The sequence below is a fragment of the Phyllobates terribilis genome, unplaced genomic scaffold (genome assembly GCF_046119375.1).
Source record: "Phyllobates terribilis strain yellow unplaced genomic scaffold, ASM4611937v1 Scaffold_8__6_contigs__length_399053987, whole genome shotgun sequence".
Lineage (NCBI taxonomy): Eukaryota > Metazoa > Chordata > Amphibia > Anura > Dendrobatidae > Phyllobates > Phyllobates terribilis.
In genome coordinates, this window is record NW_027362768.1 from 393179702 (window position 1) to 393196843 (window position 17142).

General features: G+C 56.1%; 1 protein-coding gene across 1 annotated transcript in view; it reads left to right on the top strand.

Moving 5' to 3' along the window:
• CDHR4 (cadherin related family member 4) overlaps nucleotides 1–8783 on the top strand; it is a 338602-nt gene extending 329819 nt beyond the window's left edge. Inside the window, exons 16-19 of the mRNA XM_073645213.1 lie at nucleotides 5599–5655; nucleotides 5746–5830; nucleotides 7989–8016; nucleotides 8097–8783. Of these exons, the coding sequence (XP_073501314.1) occupies nucleotides 5599–5655; nucleotides 5746–5830; nucleotides 7989–8016; nucleotides 8097–8152 (226 nt within the window). The 3' untranslated portion in view covers nucleotides 8153–8783. The remainder of the gene's footprint in view (nucleotides 1–5598; nucleotides 5656–5745; nucleotides 5831–7988; nucleotides 8017–8096) is intronic.
• The last annotated feature ends 8359 nt before the right edge of the window (nucleotides 8784–17142 follow it).

Genomic DNA, 17142 nt, shown 5'->3' on the forward strand with positions numbered 1-17142 from the left:
GCGGTGACATCACTGACCTCCACCTGTCATATAATACAGCGGTGACATCACTGACCTCCACCTGTCATATAATACAGCGGTGACATCACTGACCTCCACCTGTCATATAATACAGCGGTGACATCACTGACCTCCACCTGTCATATATAATACAGCGGTGACATCACTGACCTCCACCTGTCATATATAATACAGCGGTGACATCACTGACCTCCACCTGTCATATAATACAGCGGTGACATCGCTGACCTCCACCTGTCATATAATACAGCGGTGACATCACTGACCTCCACCTGTCATATAATACAGCGGTGACATCACTGACCTCCACCTGTCATATAATACAGCGGTGACATCACTGACCTCCACCTGTCATATAATACAGCGGTGACATCGCTGACCTCCACCTGTTATATAATACAGCGGTGACATCACTGACCTCCACCTGTCATATAATACAGCGCTGACATCGCTGACCTCCACCTGTCATATAATACAGCGGTGACATCACTGACCTCCACCTGTCATATAATACAGCGGTGACATCGCTGACCTCCACCTGTCATATATAATACAGCGGTGACATCACTGACCTCCACCTGTCATATAATACAGCGGTGACATCACTGACCTCCACCTGTCATATAATACAGCGGTGACATCACTGACCTCCACCTGTCATATAATACAGCGGTGACATCACTGACCTCCACCTGTCATATATAATACAGCGGTGACATCACTGACCTCCACCTGTCATATATAATACAGCGGTGTCATCACTGACCTCCACCTGTCATATAATACAGCGGTGACATCGCTGACCTCCACCTGTCATATATAATACAGCGGTGTCATCACTGACCTCCACCTGTCATATAATACAGCGGTGACATCGCTGACCTCCACCTGTCATATAATACAGCGGTGACATCGCTGACCTCCACCTGTCATATATAATACAGCGGTGACATCACTGACCTCCACCTGTCATATAATACAGCGGTGACATCACTGACCTCCACCTGTCATATAATACAGCGGTGACATCACTGACCTCCACCTGTCATATAATACAGCGGTGACATCGCTGACCTCCACCTGTCATATAATACAGCGGTGACATCGCTGACCTCCACCTGTCATATATAATACAGCGGTGACATCACTGACCTCCACCTGTCATATAATACAGCGGTGACATCACTGACCTCCACCTGTCATATAATACAGCGGTGACATCACTGACCTCCACCTGTCATATAATACAGCGGTGTCATCACTGACCTCCACCTGTCATATAATACAGCGGTGACATCACTGACCTCCACCTGTCATATAATACAGCGGTGACATCACTGGTGACACCACTGACCTCCACCTGTCATATAATACAGCGGTGTCATCACTGACCTCCACCTGTCATATAATACAGCGGTGACATCGCTGACCTCCACCTGTCATATAATACAGCGGTGACATCACTGACCTCCACCTGTCATATATAATACAGCGGTGTCATCACTGACCTCCACCTGTCATATAATACAGTGGTGACATCACTGACCTCCACCTGTCATATAATACAGCGGTGACATCGCTGACCTCCACCTGTCATATAATACAGTGGTGACATCACTGACCTCCACCTGTCATATAATACAGCGGTGACATCCCTGACCTCCACCTGTCATATAATACAGCGGTGACATCACTGACCTCCACCTGTCATATATAATACAGCGGTGACATCACTGACCTCCACCTGTCATATAATACAGCGGTGACATCACTGACCTCCACCTGTCATATAATACAGCGGTGACATCGCTGACCTCCACCTGTCATATATAATACAGCGGTGACATCGCTGACCTCCACCTGTCATATAATACAGCGCTGACATCGCTGACCTCCACCTGTCATATAATACAGCGGTGACATCACTGACCTCCACCTGTCATATAATACAGCGGTGACATCGCTGACCTCCACCTGTCATATATAATACAGCGGTGACATCACTGACCTCCACCTGTCATATAATACAGCGGTGACATCACTGACTTCCACCTGTCATATATAATACAGCGGTGACATCACTGACCTCCACCTGTCATATATAATACAGCGGTGACATCACTGACCTCCACCTGTCATATAATACAGCGGTGACATCACTGACCTCCACCTGTCATATAATACAGCGGTGACATCACTGACCTCCACCTGTCATATAATACAGCGGTGACATCACTGACCTCCACCTGTCATATAATACAGCGGTGACATCGCTGACCTCCACCTGTCATATAATACAGCGGTGACATCGCTGACCTCCACCTGTCATATATAATACAGCGGTGACATCACTGACCTCCACCTGTCATATAATACAGCGGTGACATCACTGACCTCCACCTGTCATATAATACAGCGGTGACATCACTGACCTCCACCTGTCATATAATACAGCGGTGACATCACTGACCTCCACCTGTCATATATAATACAGCGGTGACATCACTGACCTCCACCTGTCATATAATACAGCGGTGACATCACTGACCTCCACCTGTCATATAATACAGCGGTGACATCGCTGACCTCCACCTGTCATATAATACAGCGGTGACATCACTGACCTCCACCTGTCATATATAATACAGCGGTGACATCACTGACCTCCACCTGTCATATAATACAGCGGTGACATCACTGACCTCCACCTGTCATATAATACAGCGGTGACATCGCTGACCTCCACCTGTCATATAATACAGCGGTGACATCACTGACCTCCACCTGTCATATAATACAGCGGTGACATCACTGACCTCCACCTGTCATATATAATACAGTGGTGACATCACTGACCTCCACCTGTCATATAATACAGCGGTGACATCGCTGACCTCCACCTGTCATATAATACAGCGGTGACATCACTGACCTCCACCTGTCATATAATACAGCGGTGACATCACTGACCTCCACCTGTCATATAATACAGCGGTGTCATCACTGACCTCCACCTGTCATATAATACAGCGGTGTCATCACTGACCTCCACCTGTCATATAATACAGCGGTGACATCACTGACCTCCACCTGTCATATAATACAGCGGTGACATCACTGACCTCGACCTGTCATATAATACAGCGGTGACATCACTGACCTCCACCTGTCATATATAATACAGCGGTGACATCACTGACCTCCACCTGTCATATAATACAGCGGTGTCATCACTGACCTCCACCTGTCATATAATACAGCGGTGACATCGCTGACCTCCACCTGTCATATAATACAGCGGTGACATCACTGACCTCCACCTGTCATATAATACAGCGGTGACATCACTGACCTCCACCTGTCATATAATACAGCGGTGACATCACTGACCTCCACCTGTCATATAATACAGCGGTGTCATCACTGACCTCCACCTGTCATATAATACAGCGGTGACATCACTGACCTCCACCTGTCATATATAATACAGCGGTGACATCGCTGACCTCCACCTGTCATATAATACAGCGGTGACATCACTGACCTCCACCTGTCATATAATACAGCGGTGACATCGCTGACCTCCACCTGTCATATAATACAGCGGTGACATCGCTGACCTCCACCTGTCATATAATACAGCGGTGACATCGCTGACCTCCACCTGTCATATAATACAGCGGTGACATCGCTGACCTCCACCTGTCATATAATACAGCGGTGACATCGCTGACCTCCACCTGTCATATAATACAGCGGTGACATCACTGACCTCCACCTGTCATATAATACAGCGGTGACATCACTGACCTCCACCTGTCATATAATACAGCGGTGTCATCACTGACCTCCACCTGTCATATATAATACAGCGGTGACATCACTGACCTCCACCTGTCATATAATACAGCGGTGACATCACTGACCTCCACCTGTCATATAATACAGCGGTGACATCTCTGACCTCCACCTGTCATATAATACAGCGGTGACATCGCTGACCTCCACCTGTCATATAATACAGCGGTGACATCACTGACCTCCACCTGTCATATAATACAGCGGTGACATCACTGACCTCCACCTGTCATATAATACAGCGGTGACATCACTGACCTCCACCTGTCATATAATACAGCGGTGACATCGCTGACCTCCACCTGTCATATAATACAGCGGTGACATCGCTGACCTCCACCTGTCATATAATACAGCGGTGACATCGCTGACCTCCACCTGTCATATAATACAGCGGTGACATCGCTGACCTCCACCTGTCATATAATACAGCGGTGACATCGCTGACCTCCACCTGTCATATAATACAGCGGTGACATCGCTGACCTCCACCTGTCATATAATACAGCGGTGACATCGCTGACCTCCACCTGTCATATAATACAGCGGTGACATCGCTGACCTCCACCTGTCATATAATACAGCGGTGACATCGCTGACCTCCACCTGTCATATAATACAGCGGTGACATCGCTGACCTCCACCTGTCATATAATACAGCGGTGACATCGCTGACCTCCACCTGTCATATAATACAGCGGTGACATCGCTGACCTCCACCTGTCATATAATACAGCGGTGACATCGCTGACCTCCACCTGTCATATAATACAGCGGTGACATCGCTGACCTCCACCTGTCATATAATACAGCGGTGACATCACTGGTGACATCGCTGACCTCCACCTGTCATATAATACAGCGGTGACATCACTGACCTCCACCTGTCATATAATACAGCGGTGACATCACTGACCTCCACCTGTTATATAATACAGCGGTGACATCACTGACCTCCACCTGTCATATATAATACAGCGGTGACATCACTGACCTCCACCTGTTATATAATACAGCGGTGACATCACTGACCTCCACCTGTTATATAATACAGTGGTGACATCACTGACCTCCACCTGTTATATAATACAGCGGTGACATCGCTGACCTCCACCTGTCATATAATACAGCGGTGACATCACTGACCTCCACCTGTCATATATAATACAGCGGTGACATCACTGACCTCCACCTGTTATATAATACAGCGGTGACATCGCTGACCTCCACCTGTCATATATAATACAGCGGTGACATCACTGACCTCCACCTGTTATATAATACAGCGGTGACATCACTGACCTCCACCTGTCATATAATACAGCGGTGACATCACTGGTGACATCACTGACCTCCACCTGTCATATATAATACAGCGGTGACATCACTGACCTCCACCTGTCATATAATACAGCGGTGTCATCACTGACCTCCACCTGTTATATAATACAGCGGTGTCATCACTGACCTCCACCTGTTATATAATACAGCGGTGACATCACTGACCTCCACCTGTCATATATAATACAGCGGTGACATCACTGACCTCCACCTGTCATATAATACAGCGGTGACATCACTGACCTCCACCTGTCATATAATACAGCGGTGACATCACTGACCTCCACCTGTCATATAATACAGCGGTGACATCACTGACCTCCACCTGTCATATAATACAGCGGTGACATCACTGGTGACATCTCTTCTCTTTTCTAGACCCTCGTTCTGGACTCCGGGCACCCCGGAGATTACGCAGCCGCTGCTGCCCGACAGGTGAGGACCCAGAAGTCACCTCCCTCCCCCATGCCATGTGACCAGAAGGGGCGGAGCTGTGACCACCTCTCTCATGTGTTTTGGTTACAGTTCAGTCACAAAAAATGAAGCCCCGAACCAGCCCCCACCTGCCAAGGAGAAGAAGGACATTGCCCCCGTGAGCCCCCTGAGCCTGGTATGGAAGAGGTTAAAAGACCAATAACTCTGGAAGATGGAGGGCTCTGCAGGATAATGAGAGGGTGTCAGTGTTGTGATAGTGGGGGAGGGGCCTGTGGCTGACGGACTGTGGGGGAGGGGCCTGTGGCGGACGGACGGTGGGGGAGGGGCCTGTGGCGGACTGACGGTGGGGGAGGGGACCTGTGGCGGACTGACGGTGGGGGAGGGGCCTGTGGCGGATTGACGGTGGGGGGGACCTGTGGCTGACGGACGGTGGGGGGGGGGGGGGACCTGTGGCGGATTGACGGTGGGGGAGGGGACCTGTGGCGGACTGACGGTGGGGGAGGGGACTGTGGCGGACTGACGGTGGGGGAGGGGCCTGTGGCGGATGGTGGGGGAGGGGCCTGTGGCGGACGGTGGGGGAGGGGCCTGTGGCGGACGGACGGTGGGGGAGGGGCCTGTGGCGGACAGACGGTGGGGGAGGGGCCTGTGGCGGACAGACGGTGGGGGAGGGGCCTGTGACGGACGGACGGTGGGGGAGGGGACCTGTGGCGGACGGACGGACGGTGGGGGAGGGGCCTGTGGCGGACAGACGGTGGGGGAGGGGCCTGTGGCGGACAGACGGTGGGGGAGGGGCCTGTGGCGGACGGACGGTGGGGAAGGGGACCTGTGGCGGACGGACGGACGGTGGGGGAGGGGACCTGTGGCGGACGGACGGACGGTGGGGGAGGGGACCTGTGGCGGACGGACGGACGGTGGGGGAGGGGACCTGTGGCGGACGGACGGACGGTGGGGGAGGGGACCTGTGGCGGACGGACGGACGGTGGGGGAGGGGACCTGTGGCGGACGGACGGACGGTGGGGGAGGGGACCTGTGGCGGACGGACGGACGGTGGGGGAGGGGACCTGTGGCGGACGGACGGACGGTGGGGGAGGGGACCTGTGGCGGACGGACGGACGGTGGGGGAGGGGACCTGTGGCGGACGGACGGACGGTGGGGGAGGGGACCTGTGGCGGACGGACGGACGGTGGGGGAGGGGACCTGTGGCGGACGGACGGACGGTGGGGGAGGGGACCTGTGGCGGACGGACGGACGGTGGGGGAGGGGACCTGTGGCGGACGGACGATGGGGGACGGACCTGTGGCGGACGGTGGGGGAGGGGCCTGTGGCGGACGGACGGACGGTGGGGGAGGGGCCTGTGGCGGACGGACGGACGGTGGGGGAGGGGCCTGTGTCGGACGGACGGACGGTGGGGGAGGGGCCTGTGTCTGACGGACGGACGGTGGGGGAGGGGCCTGTGTCGGACGGACGGTGGGGGAGGGGCCTGTGTCTGACGGACGGACGGTGGGGGAGGGGCCTGTGTCTGACGGACGGACGGTGGGGGAGGGGCCTGTGTCTGACGGACGGACGGTGGGGGAGGGGCCTGTGTCTGACGGACGGTGGGGGAGGGGCCTGTGTCTGACGGACGGTGGGGGAGGGGCCTGTGTCGGACGGACGGTGGGGGAGGGGCCTGTGTCGGACGGACGGTGGGGGAGGGGCCTGTGTCGGACGGACGGACGGTGGGGGAGGGTCCTGTGGCGGACGGACGGTGGGGGAGGGGCCTGTGGCGGACGGACGGTGGGGGAGGGTCCTGTGGCGGACGGACGGTGGGGGAGGGGACCTGTGGCGGACGGACGGACGGTGGGGGAGGGACCTGTGGCGGACGGACGATGGGGGATGGACCTGTGGGGGAGGGGCCTGTGGCGGGCGGACAGACGGTGGGGGAGGGGCCTGTGGCGGACGGACGGACGGTGGGGGAGGGGCCTGTGGCGGACGGACGGACGGTGGGGGAGGGGCCTGTGTCTGACGGACGGTGGGGGAGGGGCCTGTGTCTGACGGACGGTGGGGGAGGGGCCTGTGTCTGACGGACGGTGGGGGAGGGGCCTGTGTCTGACGGACGGTGGGGGAGGGGCCTGTGTCTGACGGACGGTGGGGGAGGGGCCTGTGTCTGACGGACGGTGGGGGAGGGGCCTGTGTCGGACGGACGGACGGTGGGGGAGGGTCCTGTGGCGGGCGGACGGTGGGGGAGGGGCCTGTGGCGGACGGACGGTGGGGGAGGGTCCTGTGGCGGACGGACGGTGGGGGAGGGGCCTGTGGCTTTTCTCGGCTGTGACTTCTTTTTTTCTCTCTAACTCCAGCAGTTTGACGGTCGAGCACAAGATCCAGGTAAGTCTTCGTCCGGCTTTTGTTTCCGCCATGTTTGGCGCCTCCCATCTCCACGTAACACATTTGTTGTTTCTTCGCAGTTTCCGGTCGTGAATATCTCTTTAACAGCCACACCGGGGAAAGACGCTGGTTATGATGGATGTCCCTGCTGTCGCCCTTCACTACAACTCAGAGAAGATGATGGATGTTCTCGGCGGTAGATTGTGATTTTCCGTTTGTCATTCGTTCTGAGATTTTCCGCTTGCATTACTGAATGTAGCCTGCAGGTGTCACCGAAGCTCTGAGCGTGGGAACAGTGACACCTGCAGGATAGGCGCAGAACTGACAGCAGAGAACACAAAATCTTAACACAAAATCCTCTGTAAATATCTAAATAAAAGTGCGATTCTGTGACCGGTGCCGCGAGTACCCTAACCCTAACCCTAACCCTGTGGGATCGGTGCTGTGCACATCCACTCGGACCCGACCCTCCTCCATCCTCCATCCTCCATGTCACAGGTTTCCACAATTCTTCAGATAAAAAGCAAGAAATGGCTGGCGCTCAGTCTCATACGGGCATCCAGAAACAAAGGCTTTGCAAGCGTCCAATGACTTAGTAACTCGCGCCCGCGCCTCCACCAGGGTACGACACCCACCGGCAACCCCAATCACTGACCGCTCATCTGGTCATATCCAAAATATACAAAGATGATACAAAATGAGAACAAAACAATACGATATATACAATTACATAAAATAAAAAGGAACAACTAAAGAAAATTACTAAACCTGATGTCACGGAAATGTCTCAGAACCTACAGTGAACTATGTCTTACCAAATGACTAAAGACAGAGACCTAAACTTTCATTTTTATTAGCTCAATGCTGCGCCCACATCCCTCCCCTCGATGAGCTCATGTTGGGGCTGATTGTGGGATGTACAGGGTCCTTCAGAACTCCATGAGATCACCAATTTCCAAGATATCTTCACCCCTGGAGGTCCCAAGTGGTAGATAAATTTGTGATAAGAAACATGACGACAATATCTGTCTATAGAGATGAAACATGACGACAATATCTGTCTATAGAGATTAAACATGGCATGGATAGCATCATCCATCTGTACGTTATTAAGTTGAAGGGGTTAGAATCGCCTTATGGTGAAGTGAGTGAATACATTATTTTGCTCCGATGCCAAAAATATATCTCCCATAAATATCGGATCAATGCAGACCCTAATATGGTCCCCTGGACCCCGGAGACAAAGTATCTAACTGCAATTGTCCAGTTTTACTATGAGGAGACCTCTAAAGGTGTTACTTCCACTTTTCTGCCTCTTTAACATATGGATCTCACACATTGTGTCTCTTTCCCAGAACATTTCTCTGTTGTAATTAACTGATCACTGCAGGAGGCTTTAACTTCAATGGTGATGGAAGTGTCCTCTTTCTCTCTCTCTCATTTCCCTTGTTTTAATTAGTTTCTCTTTTCCCAGCCACAATTAATCCTATATATTCAATGTGAGGGTGATATGTCCCCTCACTGACAGTCATGATATAGTCCTGGCACGGCCCTTCTGTGGTACCGTATGTCATGATATAGGCCGGGCACTACCAGTCTGCGCCCTTTCTTCGCCGGTCACTCTTAGTGGCGGCTTCACCCCTACGGGTAGCAGAGGACACCATCCGCCCAGTGCTGGGCCATCACATACACATGGCACCCGCCTGCGGCTCACCATCTATAACTGACCCCGGGAGGTGGGAACCCTACATGTCATACCCATGGTCCCACCGTGAGGGTCTGCTGCATCCCTGCACCCACCCGGCCGAGTCCTCGCTGCTCCAAACCTAATCACGTTTTCACGCCCTTCCTGCAGGCAACAATCCATGTTAGCTTCACCCATCTCCGGATCCCCCAAAAATACTGTCCAGAGTGACACAGCCGAGCGCCATCCTCACGCCCCGACACTCAGACTGGAATTAGTGCAACACTACAACAAATGTGAGTGATGTCATTGGGAGACAAACAGAGAGCGCCCCCATGAGGCAGCAAGAAACTGCTCAGGTCAGAAGCTGATCTGACCCAGCACATATGGTGGAGCAGGACGGGCAAGCCCTCGAACATCACCCACTGCCGGTCCCCGTGGCTGTCAGACGCCGCTTGCTGCTCCGTTACTGTGGGTGCTGGGACTGGCGCTGACTCTTCAGTACAAACCTGTCCTGTGAGCAGGCCCCATACACATGTACAGTCAGCACCGGGGCCCCGGGCCCTTACTGCAGTGCGAGGACCACTCCGGGTTACCAGCTCAGCTGGAGAGACACGATGCAGCGGTGGCAGCAGAGTAGGGAAAAAATGGGGCTTATTTACAGGAGATATTAGGGATCAAAATATTTGGCACTTAAACAGTTAAGGAGGTTGTGTTACGCTCCTAGGTGGCACACGTGGTTCGTAGACCCACTATGCCACAGACTGGACTTACTCTGGAGGGACACAACTAAGATGAGGTCAGGCCAGTGCGGCAAGTAGCCGCCAGGTGCCCCTCCATGGCGCGTCCGACAGCAGCAGCTGATCCCAGGGGTCAGGTTATCTGACACTGGCAAGGACTCCGTTCACACTTAGTAGGTTCAGTTCAGGATCACTGACATGGAGACTCAGGGAAAACCTTCTGCTATTGGCTGCACAGGGGCCAGAGGACTTTGAAGACAGGACGGCCACTGAGACAGGTTCACACTGTGCAGACAGGACGGCCACTGAGACAGGTTCACACTGTGCAGACAGGACAACCACCGGGACAGGTTCACACTGCAGACAGGACAACCACCGGGACAGGTTCACACTGCAGACAGGACGGCCACCGAGACGGGTTCACACTGCGCAGACGGGACGGCCACCGAGACAGGTTCACACTGTGCAGACGGGACGGCCACTGAGACAGGTTCACACTGTGCAGACAGGACGGCCACCGGGACAGGTTCACACTGTGCAGACAGGACGGCCACCGGGACAGGTTCACACTGTGCAGACAGGACGGCCACCGGGACAGGTTCACACTGTGCAGACAGGATGGCCCCTGGGACAGGTTCACACTGTGCAGACAGGACGGTCACTGGAACAGGTTCACACTGCAGACAGGACGGCCACCGGAACAGGTTCACACTGTGCAGACAGGACGGCCACCGGGACAGGTTCACACTGTGCAGACAGGACGGCCACCGAGACAGGTTCAAACTGCAGACAGGACGGCCACCGGAACAGGTTCACACTGTGCAGACAGGACGGCAACCGGGACAGGTTCACACTGTGCAGACAGGACGGCCACCGGGACAGGTTCACACTGTGCAGACAGGACGGCCACCGGGACAGGTTCACACTGTGCAGACAGGACGGCCACCGGGACAGGTTCACACTGTGCAGACAGGATGGCCCCTGGGACAGGTTCACACTGTGCAGACAGGACGGTCACTGGAACAGGTTCACACTGCAGACAGGACGGCCACCGGAACAGGTTCACACTGTGCAGACAGGACGGCCACCGGGACAGGTTCACACTGTGCAGACAGGACGGCCACCGAGACAGGTTCAAACTGCAGACAGGACGGCCACCGGAACAGGTTCACACTGTGCAGACAGGACGGCAACCGGGACAGGTTCACACTGTGCAGACAGGACGGCCACTGGAACAGGTTCACACTGCAGACAGGACGGCCACTGGAACAGGTTCACACTGTGCAGACAGGATGGCCACCGGAACAGGTTCACACTGCAGACAGGACGGCCACCGGAACAGGTTCACACTGTGCAGACAGGACGGCCACCGGGACAGGTTCACACTGCAGACAGGACAACCACTGGAAAGGTTCACACTGCAGACAGGACGACCACTGGAACAGGTTCACACTGCAGACAGGACAACCACTGGAAAGGTTCACACTGCAGACAGGACGACCACTGGAACAGGTTCACACTGCAGACAGGACGGCCACCGGGACAGGTTCACACTGCAGACAGGACAACCACTGGAAAGGTTCACACTGCAGACAGGACGACCACTGGAAAGGTTCACACTGCAGACAGGACGACCACTGGAACAGGTTCACACTGCAGACAGGACAACCACCGGGACAGGTTCACACTGCAGACAGGACGGCCACCGGGACAGGTTCACACTGCAGACAGGACAACCACTGGAAAGGTTCACACTGTGCAGACAGGACGGCCACCGGGACAGGTTCACACTGTGCAGACAGGACGGCTACCGAGCTAGGTTCACACTGTGCAGACAGGACAACCACCGGGACAGGTTCACACTGTGCAGACAGGACAACCACCGGGACAGGTTCACACTGTGCAGACAGGACGACCACTGGGACAGGTTCACACTGTGCAGACAGGACGGCCACCGGGACAGGTTCACACTGTGCAGACAGGACGGCCACCGGGACAGGTTCACACTGTGCAGACAGGACGGCCACCGACACAGGTTCACACTGTGCAGACAGGACGGCCACTGCAACAGGTTCACACTGCAGACAGGACGGCTACCGAGACAGGTTCACACTGCAGACAGGATGGCCACTGGGACAGGTTCACACTGTGCAGACAGGACAACCACCGGGACAGGTTCACACTGCAGACAGGACGGCCACCGAGACAGGTTCACACTGTGCAGACAGGACGGCCACCGAGACAGGTTCACACTGTGCAGACGGGACAACCACTGGAAAGGTTCACACTGCAGACAGGACGGCCACCGAGTCAGGTTCACACTGTGCAGACGGGACGGCCACTGGAACAGGTTCATACTGCAGCAGGACGGCTACCGAGACAGGTTCACACTGTGCAGACAGGACAACCACTGGAAAGGTTCACACTGCAGACTGGACGGCCACCGGGACAGGTTCACACTGTGCAGACAGGACGGCCACCGAGACAGGTTCACACTGTGCAGACAGGACGGCCACCGAGACAGGTTCACACTGTGCAGACAGGACGGCCACCGGGACAGGTTCACACTGTGCAGACAGGACGGCCACCGGGACAGGTTCACACTGTGCAGACAGGACGGCCACCGGGACAGGTTCACACTGTGCAGACAGGATGGCCACCGGGACAGGTTCACACTGTGCAGACAGGACGGCCACCGGGACAGGTTCACACTGTGCAAACAGGACGGCCACCGAGACAGGTTCACACTGTGCAGACAGGACAACCACCGGGACAGGTTCACACTGTGCAGACAGGACAACCACCGGGACAGGTTCACACTGTGCAGACAGGATGGCCACCGAATCAGGTTCACACTGTGCAAACAGGACGGCCACCGGGACAGGTTCACACTGCAGACAGGACGGCCACCGAGACAGGTTCACACTGTGCAGACGGGACGGCCACTGGAACAGGTTCACACTGTGCAGACAGGACGGCCACTGGAACAGGTTCACACTGTGCAGACAGGACGGCCACTGGAACAGGTTCACACTGTGCAGACAGGACGGCCACCGGGACATGTTCACACTGTGCAGACAGGACGGCCACCGGGACAGGTTCACACTGTGCAGACAGGATGGCCACCGAGACAGGTTCACACTGTGCAGACAGGACGGCCACCGAGACAGGTTCACACTGCAGACAGGACGGCCACTGGAAAGGTTCACACTGCAGACAGGACGGCCACCGGGACAGGTTCACACTGTGCAGACAGGACGGCCACCGGGACAGGTTCACACTGTGCAGACAGGACAGCCACTGGGACAGGTTCACACTGTGCAGACAGGATGGCCACCGAGACAGGTTCACACTGTGCAGACAGGACGGCCACCGAGACAGGTTCACACTGTGCAGACAGGACGGCCACCGAGACAGGTTCACACTGTGCAGACAGGATGGCCACCGAGACAGGTTCACACTGTGCAGACAGGACGGCCACCGAGACAGGTTCACACTGCAGACAGGACGGCCACTGGAACAGGTTCACACTGCAGACAGGACAACCACCGGGACAGGTTCACACTGTGCAGACAGGACGGCCACCGGGACAGGTTCACACTGTGCAGACAGGACGGCCACCGGGACAGGTTCACACTGTGCAGACAGGACGGCCACGGAGACAGGTTCACACTGTACAGACAGGACGGCCACCGGGACAGGTTCACACTGTACAGACAGGACGGCCACCGGGACAGGTTCACACTGCAGACAGGACAACCACTGGAAAGGTTCACACTGTGCAGACAGGACGGCCACCGGGACAGGTTCACACTGTGCAGACAGGACGGCTACCGAGCTAGGTTCACACTGTGCAGACAGGACAACCACCGGGACAGGTTCACACTGTGCAGACAGGACAACCACCGGGACAGGTTCACACTGTGCAGACAGGACGACCACTGGGACAGGTTCACACTGTGCAGACAGGACGGCCACCGGGACAGGTTCACACTGTGCAGACAGGACGGCCACCGGGACAGGTTCACACTGTGCAGACAGGACGGCCACCGACACAGGTTCACACTGTGCAGACAGGACGGCCACTGGAACAGGTTCACACTGCAGACAGGACGGCTACCGAGACAGGTTCACACTGCAGACAGGATGGCCACTGGGACAGGTTCACACTGTGCAGACAGGACAACCACCGGGACAGGTTCACACTGCAGACAGGACGGCCACCGAGACAGGTTCACACTGTGCAGACAGGACGGCCACCGAGACAGGTTCACACTGTGCAGACGGGACAACCACTGGAAAGGTTCACACTGCAGACAGGACGGCCACCGAGTCAGGTTCACACTGTGCAGACGGGACGGCCACTGGAACAGGTTCATACTGCAGCAGGACGGCTACCGAGACAGGTTCACACTGTGCAGACAGGACAACCACTGGAAAGGTTCACACTGCAGACTGGACGGCCACCGGGACAGGTTCACACTGTACAGACAAGACGGCCACCGGGACAGGTTCACACTGTGCAGACAGGACGGCCACCGAGACAGGTTCACACTGTGCAGACAGGACGGCCACCGAGACAGGTTCACACTGTGCAGACAGGACGGCCACCGGGACAGGTTCACACTGTGCAGACAGGACGGCCACCGGGACAGGTTCACACTGTGCAGACAGGACGGCCACCGGGACAGGTTCACACTGTGCAGACAGGATGGCCACCGGGACAGGTTCACACTGTGCAGACAGGACGGCCACCGGGACAGGTTCACACTGTGCAAACAGGACGGCCACCGAGACAGGTTCACACTGTGCAGACAGGACAACCACCGGGACAGGTTCACACTGTGCAGACAGGACAACCACCGGGACAGGTTCACACTGTGCAGACAGGATGGCCACCGAATCAGGTTCACACTGTGCAAACAGGACGGCCACCGGGACAGGTTCACACTGCAGACAGGACGGCCACCGAGACAGGTTCACACTGTGCAGACGGGACGGCCACTGGAACAGGTTCACACTGTGCAGACAGGACGGCCACTGGAACAGGTTCACACTGTGCAGACAGGACGGCCACTGGAACAGGTTCACACTGTGCAGACAGGACGGCCACCGGGACATGTTCACACTGTGCAGACAGGACGGCCACCGGGACAGGTTCACACTGTGCAGACAGGATGGCCACCGAGACAGGTTCACACTGTGCAGACAGGACGGCCACCGAGACAGGTTCACACTGCAGACAGGACGGCCACTGGAAAGGTTCACACTGCAGACAGGACGGCCACCGGGACAGGTTCACACTGTGCAGACAGGACGGCCACCGGGACAGGTTCACACTGTGCAGACAGGACAGCCACTGGGACAGGTTCACACTGTGCAGACAGGATGGCCACCGAGACAGGTTCACACTGTGCAGACAGGACGGCCACCGAGACAGGTTCACACTGTGCAGACAGGACGGCCACCGAGACAGGTTCACACTGTGCAGACAGGATGGCCACCGAGACAGGTTCACACTGTGCAGACAGGACGGCCACCGAGACAGGTTCACACTGCAGACAGGACGGCCACTGGAACAGGTTCACACTGCAGACAGGACAACCACCGGGACAGGTTCACACTGTGCAGACAGGACGGCCACCGGGACAGGTTCACACTGTGCAGACAGGACGGCCACCGGGACAGGTTCACACTGTGCAGACAGGACGGCCACGGAGACAGGTTCACACTGTACAGACAGGACGGCCACCGGGACAGGTTCACACTGTACAGACAGGACGGCCACCGGGACAGGTTCACACTGTGCAGACAGGACGGCCACCGGGACAGGTTCACACTGTGCAGACAGGACGGCCACCGGGACAGGTTCACACTGTGCAGACATGTCGGCCACCGGGACAGGTTCACACTGTGCAGACAGGACGGCCACCGGGACAGGTTCACACTGTGCAGACAGGACGGCCACCGAGACAGGTTCACACTGTGCAGACAGGACAACCACCGGGACAGGTTCACACTGTGCAGACAGGACAACCACCGGGACAGGTTCACACTGTGCAGACAGGATGGCCACCGAATCAGGTTCACACTGTGCAAACAGGACGGCCACTGGGACAGGTTCACACTGCAGACGGGACGGCCACCGAGACAGGTTCACACTGTGCAGACGGGACGGCCACTGGAACAGGTTCACACTGTGCAGACAGGACGGCCACTGGAACAGGTTCACACTGTGCAGACAGGACGGCCACTGGAACAGGTTCACACTGTGCAGACAGGACGGCCACCGGGACATGTTCACACTGTGCAGACGGGACAACCACCGAGACAGGTTCACACTGTGCAGACAGGACAACCACCGGAACAGGTTCATACTGCAGACAGGACGGCCACCGGGACAGGTTCACACTGTGCAGACAGGACAACCACTGGAAAGGTTCACACTGCAGACAGGACGGCCACCGGGACAGGTTCACACTGTGCAGACAGGACGGCCACCGGGACAGGTTCACACTGTGCAGACAGGACGGCCACTGGAACAGGTTCACACTGTGCAGACAGGACGGCCACCGGGACAGGTTCACACTGTGCAGACAGGACGGCCACCGGGACAGGTTCACACTGTGCAGACAGGACGGCCACCGGGACAGGTTCACACTGTGCAGACAGGACGGCCACCGGGACAGGTTCACACTGTGC